A 19,179-nucleotide genomic window follows, 5' to 3' on the forward strand; every position below is an offset into this window, starting at 1 on the left:
GCCAGCAGGTTAGGTGACTTACAGCAGAGCTCTTCGGCAGCGCTTTGCATCACATGTGCTGGTGTGCTCGTCCCCAGATGCAGCCCCCAGGGGGATGCTGACAGGAGCTCTCTACACCCTTGGGAGTTGTACACACGCTGTTTTCTCAACCAACCACTGCGAGCAGCTTAATGTGTCCCGTGTCTCATTACTTAGATTCAGCCCCCATCAGTGCTCCAGCTGACTCCAACCGGCTGGACTGGGTCCTCAAGGTATGACAGAGGCCCCTCTGGCAACTTGCTGCCGAGGCTGGCAGGGAAGAAAAGGAGTTGTTCCAGTGACTGCAATGTTTATGGTTTTCCACTGGAAGCTGAGCTCATGCATGGGTTACTGTCCAGCAGCATGTTCATTTCCACAACCTATCTATCTATCTCAAATGGAAGACACTACTGACATCCACCTCTTGGAAGGAAAGAAATATATATATACAACTACCTTTTTCTGTCAATACTTTATTGCAGGTGTACGTATACTTTTTTTTTTAAACAAGAAATTCCTTTCATAGAAAGGAGAAACTTTTACCATTAAAATAGAGTGATTATACCACGAGTATATTACAAATATATACAAATATTGGCAGCTAGTTTCTAACATCAGCTGGTAAATGCTTACATGTTACCCTCTACCAATCTAATCAAACCAAAATAATAAAAGAAAGACAAAAAAAAAATCTACTACTAGCAGGAACATTTTTTTCATATGAATACAAAAACTTGCATAATAGATATTCACAGTGCTTGTAAGGTATTCATTGATTCATTCTCAGTCTACACACACAAAAAAAATCTCCCCATCATACACATTTGTAACTTACAGTGCTGGGGGAAGCTGCATAGACCACTGAATGACGACAGACTTGGAGCGTTTGCCTTACCCACTAGCCATGAATAAATACAGGGAACCCCCATGTAGATACAAGGCAACGGAGACTCATGCAAGAGCTGATTACATTGCTGTCAGGCACTGGTATATTTTGTGAACCAGTAACACCAGGACTGCAGCATTTCACCAGTTCTAGTTAATGTTTGGTAGCTGTGAAAGGAAAATACCAAGCTGCTTAATGGTTAATAAACACTTCAGTAAACTGGTCAGGCTGAGGCAGGTATGACTGTGATTGTCTTTGAGACAAATGTGCATGGATACGAGCACATGGAACACATGCCTGTTTTGTGACACCTTTCCAAATAATGATACCTGCTGAATTTTAGAGCCATTTTTCTTGGAGGTGCCCATCTCCCACAGCTTATGGCCACATAGGTCCCAGGTATCAGAGAAGTCTTGACTGGACTGTTCACAAGCAGCCGGATGTCCTTTCACCATTTAGGTCCACTTAGGAGAGCTTTTTTTAGATACTGTAAATATGCTTCAGGTACTCTAAAGGTATTTTGGCTTTGCTTGGAAGGATGGAAAAAAGGCTACGGTGAACACACATAATTGTTCATTAAGAGAAGAAAGAACAGCATGATCAAAGAGGGCACAGTCAATTAAGCTGTGGTTACAGTGAGTTGTATCCATCATTCATTCATTTAAACATACGGCTAACAGTTCGTGCTAGATTCGTCTACGAGGATGTACAGCCACTGATGTCACTTCAGCAAATACAGGTGCATCTGGTAGCCTGATGTTGTCTCTACACCGCATTCGCTTGCATAGAAACACTGAGATGACAGACCACAGATTTGCTATTTTGATAGTGTACAGGAATGCAATTCACCAGACAACTGCTAAGCCTGTCAAAGCAGCAGCTTGAGCCCTCCCTCGTTGTGGTCTGACCTCCTTCCTTTCCCAAAGCAGCCATCTTCATCTTCTGATTGATCAACACTGTACAACATACGTCCCCAATCAGCACAACAGCATCATTCGGCTTCTAGTTTGCCATAAAAACCAGTTAGTGTCCACCTGCTGTCCAAAGCAGGTTACGCATGGATCTAAGTACAAGCTTCCCAAATGTTGGGAATTGATGGGGAGGGGGTACTAACAGCGGGGGAAGACAGGGAAGGAAATCAAAAAACTATACATTTATTTGGATGTAACAGGGCAGCAGGGTGTTTTCCACACCAGACAAACGCCTTAATCAAACAGCATAATTACAGCTATTTTCCTGGCAAGCGCCAGCATGGCCAGCTCCACGGGACTCAAAATCACCCAATAAAATACCCCCGGTTCGATCTCCCCCGTGCCTCCATCATCACAGGCCCTACAGCATCGCTCACGCACACCTGCATGACCCATGCAGGACAAAGTTGAACACAGCCACTAGGAACTTTGCCTATCCAAAGCGACTTTCTCCAGTCCACACTTGCCCCCCAACGCAGAGTAAAAAATTCTAAGGAATAGTTTTATGAAAAATAAAGAAAAGAACAACATAAAAAGTATGATTCAACTTAAGGGGTGATCATGCCCGGACAAATTCTCCAGTCACACTCCTGTCTTCAAGAGCCAGTCATTTAGTGCTCTTATTTGTCCTCTGTACGCTCACAGATGTCTGTTTGTTTCATCCCTTCCCCCCTCTCTCTCCCAAGGATATAGGGATTTATTTACCAGTCTATACCATGGCAGTAGTAGAGACAGCTGACAGACAGTTCCATTTGTTGCATTAAAAAATAAAATAAAATAAAACACAGAACCTACATTGTATTTGGCTGGATGCTTACATCAAAACAAAACAACAACAACAAAAAAACAAAACAAGAAAAACTCGTGGCAGAGCAAGTTTTGCTCCCAGTAAAGCAAACAGGCAACTTCTGTGCATTACAATCAGAAAAGGCTAGACTTTTCCATACACAGACATCCAAATACGCTCAGAGTATATCCTGGCCTGACAGCTGCTGGCAGTGTTGCAGCAGCACAAGCTCAAGACAACCAAACTATTTGTATAGTAGCATTAACATAAATGGACCACAAGAGAAAAGCAGGAAGCTAAACAGTCATGGACCTTGTAAATATCTTTCTGATAAATGAATTCAGACACAAGGTTTGTTTCACCAGCTCAGTATCAATTTTGGTCCAGTTTTGGGTTGTTTTGGTGTTTTTTTTGGTCCCTACTAATGGTGCAGCCCACTTCCATTTTCTGCTTAACAGACCCTCCCAACGCCAACATTAAGTGCTACACTCCAGCTGATTTGCCCCGTAGTCAGGTCTGCAGAAGCGATGCCACTTACTGATTACGGAGTTGAGTAACAAAGCTGCTCAATCTCCTACAAGACCCAGTGACATCACACGCGTTAATGAGGTATATATTTCCATGGCGTGCTGTTTCCTGGTATGGAAGAGCTCCAATCTCATTACACCACGAACTCCTCTGGCAGCTGGTCCTCTCCCAGCAGATCCAAGGAGAGGCAGTTCATGGATCGCTTCCCGTAAAGGGCAGACTTGGTTTTGCAGTCCGCTGTGGAATAAACGCAGCCGTAGATAGACAGCTTATCCTCCAGGCTGCAGCCGAACGTGTAGCTGTGGGACGTGTCCGAAGATAGCGTGGCACTCAGTGGCGGGTGCCGGTGCTGGTAAAGGCGGATGTCATCCAAACTCTGGCTGTGCTGGTCCGTGCAGCTCCTGCCTTTGGGCGATTTGACCTGCCAGTTCAGTAAGATGCACGTGAATAACAATAATGAGCTCAGACACTGCCTAAGGATGCTGGCTACGCATGCTTCAAATTTTCCAAATTGTTCTTCCACTCCTTCAAACAGCCCCACCAGCCTTCTGAAGGATATTGGCTTAATGAAGAAGCTATGAAGTATTAAGAAATTACAAGTGTGTTCTGCCACCCTGCCTCACTGCACCAGATCCTAATCTCTACGCACCATGTCCTCTGCATCAAGTACAATGGACAAAACACCGGACAGGTATTAACAACATCTGAACAACCTGACACTTACACTGACTGCATGGTTCTGCTAATACGTGCATTAAAAAAGTACCCCAACTGTTTGAACACACCAAGATGAGGCTACTTGAAGTCTCAGGAGCTGAAAGGAAAGTTGAGAGCAACCATGCAAATTAATGGGTTAGTATCCAAAATTCACTAAGTGCAACATACACTTTAGTCTACATAACACTGCTCAGAAATGAAGACGACAAGAGCAACAAAACAGCAGTAATTCCCAGAGAAAGGTGTCATGCTACACAAGCTGTTGTGATGTGGCCTCTAGAGAGGCATTACTGACCATCCAAGACATTTCCAACTTCCCCACCTGTTTTTTCTTGCTCTCTGTCTTGATAATCAGCTTCTACATGCTAATTTTAATATTAAGCCGAGACACTTCTGTTAGCAACACAGAGGAGTGCCTCCCAGTACTAAGTCTCTCACCTACACTGGATGGGAATTAGAAAACTACCCTGAGGAAATCCGTGTTGGCTCAGCTGTGCTCTCAGAAACAGGCATACGCCGCATGGTCCATCCAACACTAAGCAAACACAGTATTTGATGTGTACAAGTGCCATCAGGGGGAAGAGATGTCTCTTAATTGCTTAAGCAGTCCTGTGCTGATCAGAAACACTCTTATAAAACAGATGCCTCCCAATCAATTAACGTCCTAAGCGTGTGTTGGTGAAAGCATTAACATAAAACCAGTACTTTAAACAAGATACCTGCTCTTTGCCTTACTGTCTTAAGTCATTCAACTCAAATTCAGAAATAATTACTTTATGATTTGTACTGCACAGCGTTCAGCTTTAGAAATAAAAGCTTGGTTATTTTTTCCACCTCTTACAGCACTTAACAGAGTACTTTGCTGATAAGTGAAAATTCCTTATCATTTTTGACTGGGTCCAGTAAGAAGCATGAGAAGTGAAAAAAAGTCTTAAAGTGATTGAAGTCCTTGTTCAGAAAAAAATCTAGGAGTATAGGGCAAAAGGATGAATAGATTTTTAAAATTCTTTTAGCAGATAAGGCTAATGTGGATCAAGAAAGAAAACTAGAGGCAGAGGCTTTTTTTTTTTTTTTTTTACATAAAGAAACTAAACATTTCCACCCCTGTGGATACAAACTCAAAAAGATATTGTTCGGCCTTAAAAAGACAAAATAAGCTTTTTCCAAAGTCCAACTTATGATATGACATATTTTACCATATATAGTTGTCTTTTCTCAAGGGTTGAATGAAAATAAAATGTTGACAACAAAGACTTCAGCATACACATAGTATAATCACACAAATGATAGCTATTAGAGCTTGAGCATCTGGTTTTGCTCTGATGTGAGCTCCTTCTGGCTTCAGGAGCAGGAAGATGATCAAGTTTGCAACCCACATCCAAACTGCATGGATGGTCTTGGCTCTACGTTGTGCTGAAAATTTGCAAGTGGTTTATTTTCCATTTCCTGTCTGGAAGCCTAAGGCAGATGATAGCTGGCTTGCAAGATTTCCACACTGGTCGCTCCAAACCTCTCTGTACTTTTCTGGACCCAAATGTTGCTCTCATCCTACTCCCAACAGGGGTCATTGGCCAACAGCTGCTTTCAGTTACACCATTTCAATCAGTCAAATACAGACCTATCAAGTTCACCTGATTTACAGCTGTCTCCATTACACTAGACTTTGGTTCAACGCCCACACACAGACCTTCCTACCAAGCACCACTCCTTACCTGATGAAGGGACTCCACACTTTGACCTCTCATTTTTATTAGTGTGACTTGCACCACAGACAGTGACTCCTGATTTACAGCTGCAAAGGAGGAGGAAATAAGAAGTGTTACAGGTTTGAGTTTTTATTGGCAGAAAAGGGAAGTTGTTCTCACAGGCTACATTCAGACAGTGCTATCCTACAAATATGAGCATACATCACTAAGCACCCTCAATGTTCTGAGAGTTTTGCTCACAAATACCCCTTTTTGTCCCTAAGAAGCAACGTTTAAAAGCTCACAAGAAAACAGCTTTTCACCTACTTGTCCCATATTTGCCCATCTTGATTTGCTACGAAGCCTGTATGTCTTAAGGCCAGACAGCTTCTGCATGAACCCGTTGTCTAGCATTCCCCGTAACATAAGCCACAAAATTTAAACTATTAATTCCTGCAACTTGCCCATTAATCTGTGGTTGAACCCCTTGGCTGTCTTGTGGTATACAAGATTTTAAATCCTTCACTACAAAAGGTTTGCCTCAGTTATCTTTTTGTCGTTAACTGAGTATAAACACAGTAACTTGCTAAACTGGGAAAGGGGAGACCTTGAGGAGCAAAGGGGAAAGTAATACTGTACAATGTAAGGTGCTGGCCTTTAACCTCTAGAGGAGCTGACTTCAAATACTGCTGCGGTAGGACAGTAAGTAGCACTAGCACTTCGTTTGGAAGAAGACACAGCTTTCTTAGATCTCTCGGATTACTGCCCAAACATCTTCCTGATGTTACAGCCTCAAGAAAAGCACTCAACAGTAGCAGAAAGCCATCTCACCTTGGCAGCTAGCAGCATCCAGAGGAAGAGATTCAACAGATTCTTCCACAGTGGTCTCCTCTAACTGGTCTCTCTCTAAAGGCTCATCTACAGGCACCTCCTCTGGCTCATCTACTGCCAGCTCAAGATCTAGGAGGAAAAGAGTGGCAGGAGAAGGGTTAGCATTACACTTCTGCTCCGAGTTGCTTCACGTTTTCTTGCACTCCGTTCTCCTGCAGAGAGCAGAAGCAGGCTTAGAAGTTGCTCTGCATCTCCAAATCCCTTACCATCATCCTGAGAGTCATCTTCAGCCCTCCCTTTACTGCCACTGTCAATGCCAGAGCTACCGTAGCTGATGGTTGAGCTGCAGGATTTCTCTTTCCTGTGCACTCGGTCGATGCCGAAGGGCTCATCCACCGACATTTCCACTGACACTCGGTGCCTCGAGTCAGCCTCAATGCCCGAGGTGTGAGAGCTGCCGTGGCTCCCCGTGGACTGGCGCGAGAGGCGGTTATCCCTCCGGCTGCCCACGCTGCTCCCGCTGCCGCGCGAGTTCTTGTCGCACGGGTCCAGGTCCATGTCCAGAGTGTCGCTGATATAGGACTCCCGGTAGCGCTTCTTCTCTGAGGAAGAATGAGGAGAGAAAGCGGGGGAAACTTTAAGCAAGACGGAAGGAAGGGTAACAAAACTGGTAAGTTCTGGGACTGGCACAACCTGAGGGTGAAGAAACAATGGCTGCAGCTACTGAACGAATAAATGAAGAGACAGTTTTGTGTTCTGCTTATTCAACAGACATTGGGGTCCCCGGCTGGTTGTAACAGAACTACCGTCATCCTTACAGTAAAACCAGTATCTGCTGAATTAGGACAAGCGGCTAGAGGCGGTTATGATACAGAAAATACTGTCTTCCAGAAGGAAGGAAATGCAAAAAAGCAGGAATTCCTTACCTAACCTAAGTGTTCAGTCTTTAAAACAGAATACATCATTTTTCTCTCAAGAGAGTCACCAATGTGTGGAGACAGCTAAGAACGGGATCTCCATGGCTGGCATTTATTAAGGATTTCTCCCATGGCTTTTCTGTTACCCGAAAAGAAGCACGCTGAAGGTGGACAAGAAATGCACAAGAAGCTAGGAGATACAAAACGATTTAGAAGAAATCTGTCCCACCCTGAAGTGGAAGCTAAAAGGCAGGGGGGATGCACCAGGGCACTTCAAACACTTGTGTCTGGGCACCTGAATCACGTCCCCAGGTATCACCACAATGTTGTAAGATGTTTATTTAAGCGCTGAATTGCAGGCAATAAAATGTTAGCAGAGCTTTCCTGACAGTGTCTGGCAAGGAACAGGATTTCAAAATGCCAACAAGGACAGGGCAGCAGCTCTAAGGAAGCGCAAGTCCAAGGAAGCCTTGCTGTCTGCCACGCCTCAGCCTTCTGAGAAGACGGAAATCTGTTCTTTGAAGGACAAGGCCAGGAGAAGCGAGTGCTCACATGAGCTAGCCTCTAAGAAGGCCACTACCAAACAGGAAAAACAAATAGCAGCTAATCAGGTGGCAGGATATACACCAAGAGAAGTGGTAGATCTCAATTTGACTCCAGATATTTTTTGGCAACATTTTTAATACTGAACCTGTTTAGTTGCAATTATCACAAGTACTGCCATGTTGCTATCTGACCAAATAGTAAACTACAAAGGGTCACCAAAAAGGGACTTTGAAGAATGCAAAAGCTTTGTGAAAGCAATCTGAGCCTTTTGCCCACATGCACTTGGTTAGTGAGCCTTTGTAAAGGTTGCTGGCACATGGCACTAGTTGTTCCCAGACAGCTCAAGGCCACTTCTATAACCCCACTGAAGGAAAAGACAGAAATAACCAAGGTGGATGAAACCAATGGCCACCTTGCCTCGTACACTGATTCCACGCAACCATGGGCCACCACTTCAGAGATGGATGTAAACTCCTTGGAGTTGACAAGATGGACATGGAGTGGATCCCACCATCAGAAAGGACAAATTCTAGGAGTTTTGATCTGCTCTCAGACAGGAGCTGCAGGTGCCAGAAACAAACCCTTAACTGTTGGATGCTACAGACTAAATTGCATACACCATACAGTAAAGAGGCACTAAAGACTTAAGACAGAGGCTCATAATTTTGACTGCTGCTTGAACACAAGAAAATACTATCCCAATGGGAAGCTTTCTATTCAAAACTACTTCCTTTCAGAAGTGTGTGTCAAACGTGCACAACTTGAGAGCACAGACAGCAAGGACCTCCTCTTAAAGGGAGAGGCTTTCCCAGTACTGATGATATCTGATATACAATATTTTCTGATCACAGTCTAGGCAAGGCAGAAACCATAAACACTTTCCAGTAATGAACTTGAAACAAATCTAACACTTCTATTTCATCACCGTCTACCCAATAAGGCAGAAACACCATTAGTTAGTTAGAGAGCAGCCACTGTGAAGCAACAGCAGAGCCTAACATACTGTGTGTACTTTTCCCCTTACCAAAGCCACCTGCTCTTCTGCCACATACCTTCAGCCTCCTCCAGTTTTTGGATCTGCTTCAACACTGGCTGGATATTCAGAAAGAGCCGGTGGCTGTTGCTGAGGAGCTGCAGCAAGTGCCGTGACCTGAAGGGGCAACCTGTGTAGTAAACTAGTTTCCGTGCAGAGGGCAAACCGTCTGGCTGGATCTCAAATTTTTTCCCCTGCATAAAGAGGAGAGATGCCAGTGAGCGAGCAAGAACATGTTTTTGGCCACGTGGCTAACTGAGGTAGCCGCGGTCTTGTGCGTATGAGTTACAGGACTTGACATGGCAATTTGGGCAGGCCGACAGCTCGCCAGGTCCCAGGTGGGCAGCTCGCTGCCAGATGGCATCCGTTCTGTCACACTCACCAGAAACGCCAGCTTCCCGATGTGCGACCAGGGAAAGTCGTAGAGGAGCTGACGAACATGGTTCACCTCCTGCAACACATCAAACTCGGGGTGACACAGGAACTGGCAGGTACAGGGTGGAGTCAGCGATGTGCAAAGAATTTGCAAACAACCAAGAATGCAAGATATGCGGAGCCTGCTGCTCACAGGGGAGGCAGAGGAGTGCTGGTGGGGGGAGGACAGGCAGAGTTAATGCTACACCAGAAGGCTTCATGGCAGTCTGTTACCTGATAGATGTGCATTCCTCTAAGGGTCAGGCCCAGGATAACTGTTGGGCGATCCTCCTTCTTATCCTAAAAGGACAGAAGAGCCTGGAGTCAAAGGTTAATCTACAAAGACCATACTCTTGTTCTGGCACCTACTGCAAGAGAGGTAGCAGGACTGCTCATCAGACAGATGCCATCAGCTCATTTGCTTTTTATTGTTTCTAACAAGCATCTTGTCTTGTTGATCCCTGAAAAATTCTGAGATCAGAAACACCTACAAATCCCCTTGTGCTGGAAGTCTCCAGCTTTTCACCAGCAGCACATACCCCAAACAGCCCCAGAGAGGGAATCCTGCAGCTTAAGTGATTTGAGGGCACAGACCATTACTGTTCTCAGAGGCAATTTGTAACAGACTCTTACTACCACACGCCATCTCTGCTGTTTGCACAAACATTCACGTCTCTCACTCTCCAGGTGACAGAGAGCCCAAAACAGAAGTGATGTCTGTCCCTTCTCCTTACCACAGCACAGCTGTTCTCACCCTGGGACGTGCTGGACTGCAGGTTTACATTTGCCAGGAGGGAGCTAATCAATGCCCAAAGTTGCAGGACTTTCCTCCTAACCTTTTCATCTCAGTGTTGCGAACAGTTTTAAGTGCTTAAGGCTGAACTGGAAAGTTGCCTTGTTTTTCCTCATGCTCTACCTTCATACCACATAATCCCTCTCTAATTAGGAGATTCCTTTGCTTAAAGACTGAAAACCAAAAATCCCCAAACTATCCAGAACCAGTTCACTCAATCTCTCTACTGGCATGGCAGAGTCAGAGGGGAACACAGACTTTTCTTACTAGGAGGAGGAGGAGGAAGAAAATTGTTGGGTAAAAATTTCTAGAGTCATGGAGCTCAAACTTCACTCCAAGACTTTCTCACCTGGCTTGTCAAGATACAAGCCTCACACTGTCACATTTACCTCACCCTCTGCCCCTCTGTTAACACCCATGTCCAGCAGAACTCCAGCTGAAAGTCACTAAGAAATGCTTTCTGCCTCCTAAAGGCAAAGCGCTTTAATAAATCAGTGCTGGTCTGGAGGAGGGATATGGTGCTCAGCACTGCCTGTTTTCTTTCAGAGTCCCCAACCCCAGCAGCAGCCACAAGGAGGGAGCAAGACAGAAGTGACTGCTATTGAAATTTCATGCACCAACACCTTTGCCTGGCACCGCTGTGTACTTGATCAGGAGCTTTGTGGCCCAGGAGTCACCTAGGAGGAGGATGCCTCGCCACGAGATCCCTTGTGTCATGCAGCAGGAAGAAGAGCACATTGTGGAGTCAAGTCAGACGCAAGTTTGGATATTAAGGGCAACCAATTTCACAGCCCCACTGCCTTCAGATATAAATTATACCATGTCTTGCCAGCTGGATTTCTTATGGCGTTCGAGTGTGACCAACCCGCTTATGACTGCATCATTAACAGCATTAGAATCAAAACAGAGAGGACAGAGCAGAGGTAGGGGTAGCAGCTAGTTTGTTAAAGACTGAAACTAACCCTAGACTGGAAACCAAACTGGAATTTATCCTTCGGAAAATGCAAGGCTCTTCTCTGTGTTTCTGCAGTAACTAGAGCTGCCATGTTTGGTCAAAGGAGGCAGAAACCTTCCAGACTGAATTCTGACCGAGCACAAACAGTCAAGAAGTTTAATCATGAGTCTGACAAGGTAGAGTATCTCCATTCGGAAAAGAAGTTCATGAAATTCCTAATTGCTAGAGCAGGTTTCACTCGCCTAGGTGGAATACAAAACTTCTCTTCAGTCCTATTTCTAGACTACACTCTTAGCACATCAAAGTGAAGCAAATCTGGTTAAAGCAGGCTTGGGTGGAAAGGCAAAGACTCAGGGACAAGCAACAATCAAGGAATCCAAAAACAATACAGCCAAAAAAATACCCAGCACTCCAATGGTGTTGAAGGGGGTTAAGAAAGGTGGGATGGCTCAGTGTCACCTTCAGTTACTACGTGGTGTCTGTGTGAAAGCTGACTGACCTCCTGTCGCCATTTCAATGGGCTGCACCAAAATGCAGCTTCTCAGTGATTTCCCTGGTGTGAGTACACTGACAGGCAGGGACAAAGCAAAAATTAAGTTTTGCCATCCCTGTGGCCAGTTTGTTGGCTGAGGAACAAAACAATGTTCCAGCTACACCAGTAAATTGGAAGCAAATTTGTTTATGGGGACAGGTCTCACAGCCTGGAAATTTTAGACTTGTTTGTCCTCTCCAAATCAGAGGCAACTGTTCTTCAACTAGACAGAAAGTGAAAAACGAAACAGTACACCCAATTAAAGAGGAGAAAGATGTTTAAAATAAGCTCTTTGTTTAACCTTCTGCAGCCTGTAGAAGTGGACAGGCACATCTTCCAACAAGCAGGACTCCTTGATGAACTTCAGCACAGCTTCCTTTGCACTCAGGCCTTGCTGTTCTCGGTGCATCTCTGGGGCATGTTTCAAGATGTAGTCACTCCCCCTCTTTGCAATTATCTAAACCACAAGGAAAATAAACAAGTCAGCAACTCTTCAAGTGAAGCCCACGAGAGGCAGCTGTGATCAACAGCAAAGCCAAGATTGGAGGTGGAGGAGGTTCATGCATTCTCCCAAGAAGTTAGTCCAGGTTCACCTCTACCCCCCTGGAGGATAAGCATTTAAAACAGCTCCGATGATACCGATGTCTCCCAAGAGATCGTAGATGGCAAAATCATAACAGAGACTGCAGAGCTCGTGTCAGCTCTTTTCATTCTCAAGTGCTGGAATTAGTTTCCCTAACTCTTGGCATCCCTAAATGCTTATGGGCAGATAACAAATACAGCTCTGCATGCCAACACAATCAGCAGCAACATCTCCCAACGCTGCAGAAATGCTAGATGGTTGTGGGGTTTTTTTGGTGTGGTTTCTTTTTTTTGTGTGTGTTCTGCTTTGTTTTTACTTTAAAGACCAGAAACTACACATTAGGCTTACTTAGCATTTCCATCGTCAAAGGGGAGGGTAACACTATCTCAAGGTATTTTGTGTCTGTCTGGAGTGGTTGGCAGGCATGCAGCTTTGCTAAGCAGTAGAGAAACCTGCACTGGACCTTTTTTCACTCTTGCCCTGTGAGTGCCCAGTTCCGGTGCTTGGCCACATGTTCTCTCCGTACAACACCACAGGGCAGCCCAGCCAGACTGGCCCCTTCCAGGCTGTGAGCAGCAGTGACAAATAAGAGGAGTGTTGGCTGAATTCACTTCACAAAATCCCCTGCCATTCAGGGTGCTTAATACAAGACCCCACCAGCTACCTGTGAACATCCTTTCAGAAGCAGCCTGTCCTGCCCCGAAACAACCAGACCCCATCACCCAATTCCCACTTCCATTTTAAATTAAGCCCCTTGTTTACTCTCTCGGGTAACACCTCTGCTCTCCTTGCATGCTGTGCCAAATAAGCTGCCCTCCCGCGAGGAAGGCTGGGCTCAGGGAAGAACAACATCGATGCCATCAGCTGTGCAACATCAGCAGAAAGAAGTTCAGCTCCACAGTTCAAAGCCGGGTTGCTCACCCTGGGGCAGCACTGCCTCTCCTCACTAGCAGGAGGCTTGGGGCAGCTCTTGGCCAAATGATCTCCAACAACGATCTCCAGCACGTGTTGCAGAAGGACATGTTGGCGGAGGAGTATCTCCCCCACAGCAGCCCAGGGGCAGGGAGAGAGGCGTCCCTGTGACTGCCAGGTTTTGCTCTTTGTAGTGATAAATCACCCCACCACATACTTGCTTGGGGCTGTGGCTCAACGCAGGTGAGCCAGGCTTTGCCTTGGCCTTTGCAATGTTTGCCAGATGAGCAATGGTCTACGATAAGACTTAACTGCCCCATAAACTGCACGCACCAGACTCAATTTTTCCAGCCCTTTGTTAGCTACCTTGTGCCAGGTGCCCCGTAGCAAGGAAGGGCATGGGACGAAGACCTTCGGGCAGAGAAAGGAGCGCTTCTGCACTGCACGGCAGGCAGGCTAGGACTCGTGCCTACAGACTCTGCCAGCCTTGACTCCCTCACACAACCCCTGCCACTGCTCTGAACATTATCCCCAAAGCAGGTGACAGACCTCAATCAGGCTGCAGAGGAGACTACGTCCAGGTCCTGGGAAACATCCTGCCCCAGCAAGTATCAACAAAGGACGTGTCCATAACATAGCTAGCTTCTTTTTCTATTGTTCTGGATGCTGAAGTGCTTAAAACAGTTTTCTTGACCATTTTGCCACAAGAGAAGAACTCCCTGCAGGTAACCAGCTCTGACAGACTTTTTTTTTTTCCCCAAACTCTTGTTCCTCAGCTAATTTGCCTTCATTCAACAATAAAAGCAACTCTTGGCGTTCCAAGCCATTTGTAGGTCTTGGAGGGCACAAGTCAACATACACATGCTTACAAATAAGGATGTAAAACCATTTCGAGGCCCTTCCCTCTTCTCTAACTACAGTTCAGCCTCAAATGAATGACAAAGCAGGAACCAGAGGCACTGCACATCAGTTACTACTCCTTGGGGTCTGGATCTCTCCATCCCAGAAGTAAGCATTGCAGAGCTTGGACCAAAGAGCCATATACTTGGGATTGCGGCCCAGAGGTTTTCCGTAGAGCTTAGGTTGTGCAGATCTTTCAGATCTTTGCAGGTCAGCAGGAGCTGGGGAAGTTGTGTGGCTGCAGCTAGGTACCAGCTTGACATAGCTCCTGCTGCATGCAGTTTGTTGACAGAAAGATCCTCTCAAACTTACCCATTGCGGGAAATATGCCTGAGGTTCAAAATATTTCCCAGTATGGACCTCTTCCCTGTAGTTGCCCAAGTCTGCCTGCAAGCTGTAGGCAGCCAGCAGGAAGTAGATCTCTTCTTTGTGGTTGCACCGAGACATGAGCACTTGCTCTTTGAGATGACAGTAGTAAAGCTGCCTTGCCACCTTGTCACTGCAAGACACAAAGGCAGATTTGTGTGAGGAAAAGAAGAAAGGTCAGGATAATATAGGGCCTCTCAAATGCATCTTCCTTGCGAGAGAAGGGCTTAAACTCTGGCATCCCTGATGTCTGCCCATGCCACCATGACACAGTTAAGTGCCTGTGGGAAACCCCAAGCCAAGATCAAGGTCTTCTCACACAAAGCATTGTACAGACATGGGAAACAATAGTCTCTATCTTGAGGAGCACGAGATCTAAGAAGTTAGGGCAGAGGGTAGATGAAAGAAAAATCATATCACACCTGTTTTGGAGACTGACTACATCAAGCGCTTCTGTGTTTCTGGAAAGCCTGTAGCAGTCAAGAGAATCAACTCCCTTGAATCTCAGTCCTGCTTCTTGCACACCTGTCCTCCTTTCCCCTCTAAACCTGGCACTGCTTTTTCATTTCACCTTGCCTTAGGCTTAAGGTGCTTTTCAACTGCTAATTCCCTGCAAGGTAGATCAAAAGACGCAGGAGCCCTGGGCTTGTTTTAGTGTTCTTCCTCAAACTGCTAAACAGTCACAGTCTGATAAGGTATTTGTATCACCGACAACGTGTACACACACCCTTGTAAGAGCTGAAGGGAAGCAGGCTGCTGACATGTATGTACAAAGTGCTGAACGCTACAGTCTGCTCATAAAAACATGCATGTAGTTTGAAGGAGCCCCGTAACTACCTCTACATAGCTCCACAAACCTGTCCAATTAAATTACTAGTGCAAGACAAAGTTGCATGTGATGCTAAAGGATATGTACATAGGGGCTGGAAGAATGCTATGCAATCTTTGTACCTAAAAGCAAAATTAAACAAAAAACACTGAACAGCCAAACAGACTCCAGAAGACTCGCCTGCATTCAAAAAGAGAGGATAGGGTGGGGGGAGGAAGAAGAGGGGAGAAAAAAAAAAAAAGCTTTGTTCAAGACGAGAACAAATGCCAAAAAATTAAGTAAAGATTTTAATCTACTTGAATTATCCCAGCTCTTGGCTTGCCCTGGGGTCACAGCCACGCCAGCAGTGCTGATGCAAATTAATTCTGTCAGTTGTTCATTTTCAACTACCTCATCCTTTGTTCTCTACCATGCAGCCAGTGTGGCTGTGTTTTGAGTGCAGCCCATATTCCACGTGAATGGATCACACTCAAATGCAAAACTCTTTAACTTATGAAGTCATTTCTTTTGTCCTATTACAAAAGTCCATTTCCAGGAGCAGACTGCACAGAGCACTGTGCAGATACAAAAACCTGAACCAGAACTGCTAGCATGTGCTCTGGAGTATAAATACCTATTTTTTGGATATTCATCTGATGCTTTTCATACAACCAAAAGATGCAAACGAAGGCTGTTAACCATATTTCCACACTGCTGTAATTCAACCTGCTCTCTAAACACAGATGGGAAAGCAGTTACCATCCTCCCAGGGACCTAGGGATAAGGAATGTGATACAGGGGGAAAATATGCTCTGGTCGTTGAGGAAATCTGTGTACTTCTTACAAAAACAAAACAAAAATGTAAGCTGAGTTTTTAAGAAGTGTTAATAAGGAAACACAAAGCACTACCAGAGAAGTGAACTTACCTTATTACCCTTCCATTTTCTACATAGTATTGTACTCTAAAGAATGCAACAAAAGGAGGGCTGAATTTCTCTGTTCCCTAGAGCAGAGAGAGAAGATTTGTTAAATAACGTTCAGCATTCAAAATTCCTCTTGCCACCTTGTAACATCCTCTTCTCTCAAGCTTGCCCCCCCCATACTGCTTTTCGTTTGCTAATCTTAGCTCTTCATCAGTTTTGGGGAGGATCTGACTATCACCAAGGCTCACATCAGTGAGGCACCATAAAACATTTAAACAGGCTGAAAGGCAAAACATCCCAGGGAGAGCTGAAGAGTTTGGACGGGTGGATAAGCCAGGTATAAAAGAGCCCCAGATCAGTCTGGGGATGCCCAGCCTGGCTCAAGTTACCCAGCTCAGCACCTGGCAGCACCCTGGACGCATTAGTGCTGAACGCAGCACGTTTAACGTGGCCTTCCCCGGCGTGCCAGGCAGGCAGCGGGCAACACGCCACGCTGGTACCGCTGCAGCCCTCCCAGCACACACCCGGAGTTAACCACGCAGCCCAGCTCCGCACCACATCAGACAGCGGGGACACACGCAGTGCTGCAGGAGCTGCTCAGCCAGCCCGTGCTGCCTGAAGCCGGGGCGCACCAGCCCGATATTAACTCCTTGCCTTTTGTCTGGCAGGGCTCGTGTTTAGCTGTTCGCAGCTTCCTGCAGCCGGGGAGCAAAGGGAGACACTGCTGTCTGCTTCCCGTCTGAGATGTCTGTTCGAAGAGAGCCAGCAAGGGTTCTCTTGTTTTAACTACAGCCTCCCCTTCAGACTTACAGGCTTGCTTAAACAGGAGGAGAGGGAGAAGAAGGAACATCTGATCTTATTAGCTCGTTCTCTCATCTTTTCTTCTTTGACGCTCACTTCTAACGTTTGTACAGGTAACTCTGCTCACAGAGACAGTTCCAGGGCTTTGCTGCCCAGACCCATCTCACTGTGCATGGCGCATCTGATACCGACAGCAACTTCTTGATCATCAAGCAAATGTTTACCTTTTTTTTTTTCCTGGATCTTGTCCAGAGTCACGCTATTTTAATCAACAGGATGAGGCTTTCCACCTGAAGCCTCTTCATAGGAATTTAATTCCTGTCTCCTATCCCAGTCCAACAGTCTAACTCGTCTTAGGCTTCAGTACTGCCAATGGCAACTCATTTAGCCTTTTGCAATTTTTTGAGACTTTTGTGACTCAACATTTACCCAGACTTAAGAAGCGTTTCAAGAATCCAGCCTCACAGCACTCACAAAGTACACCCCATACTGAGGTGGCCAGAGCTATGTGAAACAGCTGCCTTGGAAAACCCTCACTGCGGGGACAGACAGCTCTCCGCGTGGCTCGGGGTTGCCTCCAAAGTAACCCGCGCTTATTTGGGAGAAATGGTATTAGGTAAGGGATCCTCAAATCTTACTAGGAACCTGCAAAGTTCTATACACAGCAGAACCAGCAAGCGTGCCTACTCTGCAAAAGAAAACCCTTGAGGAAAGTGGAAAAAGTTATAACACACCAATTAAGATATCAGGACGTAGTTATACATTACACTTTATTCTAGTCTGCAGCTCCTTCAGTAATAACAAACTCGAACAGGCATTATCGTGTCTCTAAATGACCAGTGCTAGACAGTTACACAGGCTCGTCTTTATTTCTTGCAGTTTTTCCCTCCCTTGACAAGGCTGGCTAGCCTCAAAGAACTAAGGCTCTTCTCAAACCAATCTTTCCTCTCTTTCCACTGTCCTTTCATGTATATTCTGAAAGTCATGGCTCCGGCCCTCTCCCTCACTTCAGCTGGGGCAGGGTTCAAGCCACAACAAGGTAATTCTAGGTTTTTCTGCTTACGTATAGCAGTGAGGTCTCCAGACTTTTCCCAGGCTAGCCTATCTTCAAAAGGAAGACTGACCAACTGACCTTCTCTCCTGCAGCAATTAAGCAGCAACCATGTTGTTACTATTGCTCAAATAAAGTTGTATAGGAGTTTGTTTTAGCTCTTTTAATTGCATCAACCATACACAAGTCACAGCATCTTGCTGCTGGACAGCACTCTGCAGACCACCTTCAAGAAATGCTTTACGGACCTTAGCTTAAGAGCTTTCATTTTAGTGAGTAGCCCAACACCAAAGCCATAGTCTCTGAAATTAAACACCTCTCTTACTTTGTTGGTCTCTTTCTTCCATTCCTTTGAGAAGTATTTGCTAAGCTTCTGCTCCAGGTCAATGAAAACATACTCATTATCTGAAAGACAAGAGAGAAAAGCATTTCATGTTGAAGTAGAAGTTCTTACTCACAAAGTACTTATATGACTACCCTAACTGTTTCCAACCAATACCCCGTAACACAAAAGCTGACCAGGGAGCAGACAGAACAGGGAAAAGAGAGGGCACTGGGACTCTCAGTACATGTGCTGCTCCAGACAGTATGGAAAGAAGCTTGGCTATGCCTTAAATCTAGAGATGCTGAGCTGGAATTTCCCAAACACCTTAGCCAAAAATGCAGAATCCTTGCTTTATGAAGCAAAGAGACATTTACGGAAAATAAATATAATCTTACCAAGCTAATCATGCTGTCAGTTTAGTGGACTAGGTTTTTTGTTTTATTACTAGTGGACAGGGCCAGGTATTTGACAGGTTTTATCCTTTGCATATGAATGGGATGCTCTGAAAGGAGGAGGAGGAGGAGGAAAAGGAGGATCAAACCCAAATGCTCACTTTAAAAATTGTGGTGTCTCCTGCTCACACCCAACTTCTTTCACAGAGCAAAAAGATGAATGAAAGGAAGGAAAACCTGGCCTATGCCTTGCTCTCCACCTGGACGAGTAGGAGGAAGAACAAAAGATAGTCTAAGCAGTGCATCATCTTGGAAGAGCTTTGTGCTGTTTTCATAGCCGATACTTTGTAAGGCTACTTACCAATTATTAAATCCCATTTTTTTTCCTTAGCCTTCTCAAGTCTCTTAAAAAAAGACCTGATGAGCGTTTCAGCAGCAATGCCAGCTGAGCACATTCACCTTGACTAGTCAATCCACTCCTTGGTCTTGCCCAGAAAAGTGTTTT

At 45.4% G+C, this 19,179-nt stretch overlaps 1 protein-coding gene across 7 annotated transcripts in view; it reads right to left on the reverse strand.

Annotated features, from left to right (window-relative positions):
* Window positions 1-1,387: 1,387 nt before the first annotated feature.
* The window catches only part of FRMD1 (FERM domain containing 1), a 38,982-nt gene continuing 21,190 nt past the window's right edge, over window positions 1,388-19,179 (reverse strand). For all 7 annotated transcript variants that reach the window (XM_040552631.1, XM_040552636.1, XM_040552634.1 and 4 more), the window contains 11 exons: window positions 18,283-18,362; window positions 16,109-16,185; window positions 14,321-14,507; window positions 11,915-12,070; window positions 9,568-9,633; window positions 9,302-9,370; window positions 8,939-9,113; window positions 6,690-7,025; window positions 6,424-6,552; window positions 5,620-5,699; window positions 1,388-3,611 (listed from right to left, as the gene is read on the reverse strand). In XM_040552631.1, the coding sequence (XP_040408565.1) occupies window positions 3,324-3,611; window positions 5,620-5,699; window positions 6,424-6,552; window positions 6,690-7,025; window positions 8,939-9,113; window positions 9,302-9,370; window positions 9,568-9,633; window positions 11,915-12,070; window positions 14,321-14,507; window positions 16,109-16,185; window positions 18,283-18,362 (1,643 nt within the window). In that variant the 3' untranslated portion in view covers window positions 1,388-3,323. The remainder of the gene's footprint in view (window positions 3,612-5,619; window positions 5,700-6,423; window positions 6,553-6,689; window positions 7,026-8,938; window positions 9,114-9,301; window positions 9,371-9,567; window positions 9,634-11,914; window positions 12,071-14,320; window positions 14,508-16,108; window positions 16,186-18,282; window positions 18,363-19,179) is intronic.

This window comes from Cygnus olor, chromosome 3 (assembly GCF_009769625.2).
Source record: "Cygnus olor isolate bCygOlo1 chromosome 3, bCygOlo1.pri.v2, whole genome shotgun sequence".
Lineage (NCBI taxonomy): Eukaryota > Metazoa > Chordata > Aves > Anseriformes > Anatidae > Cygnus > Cygnus olor.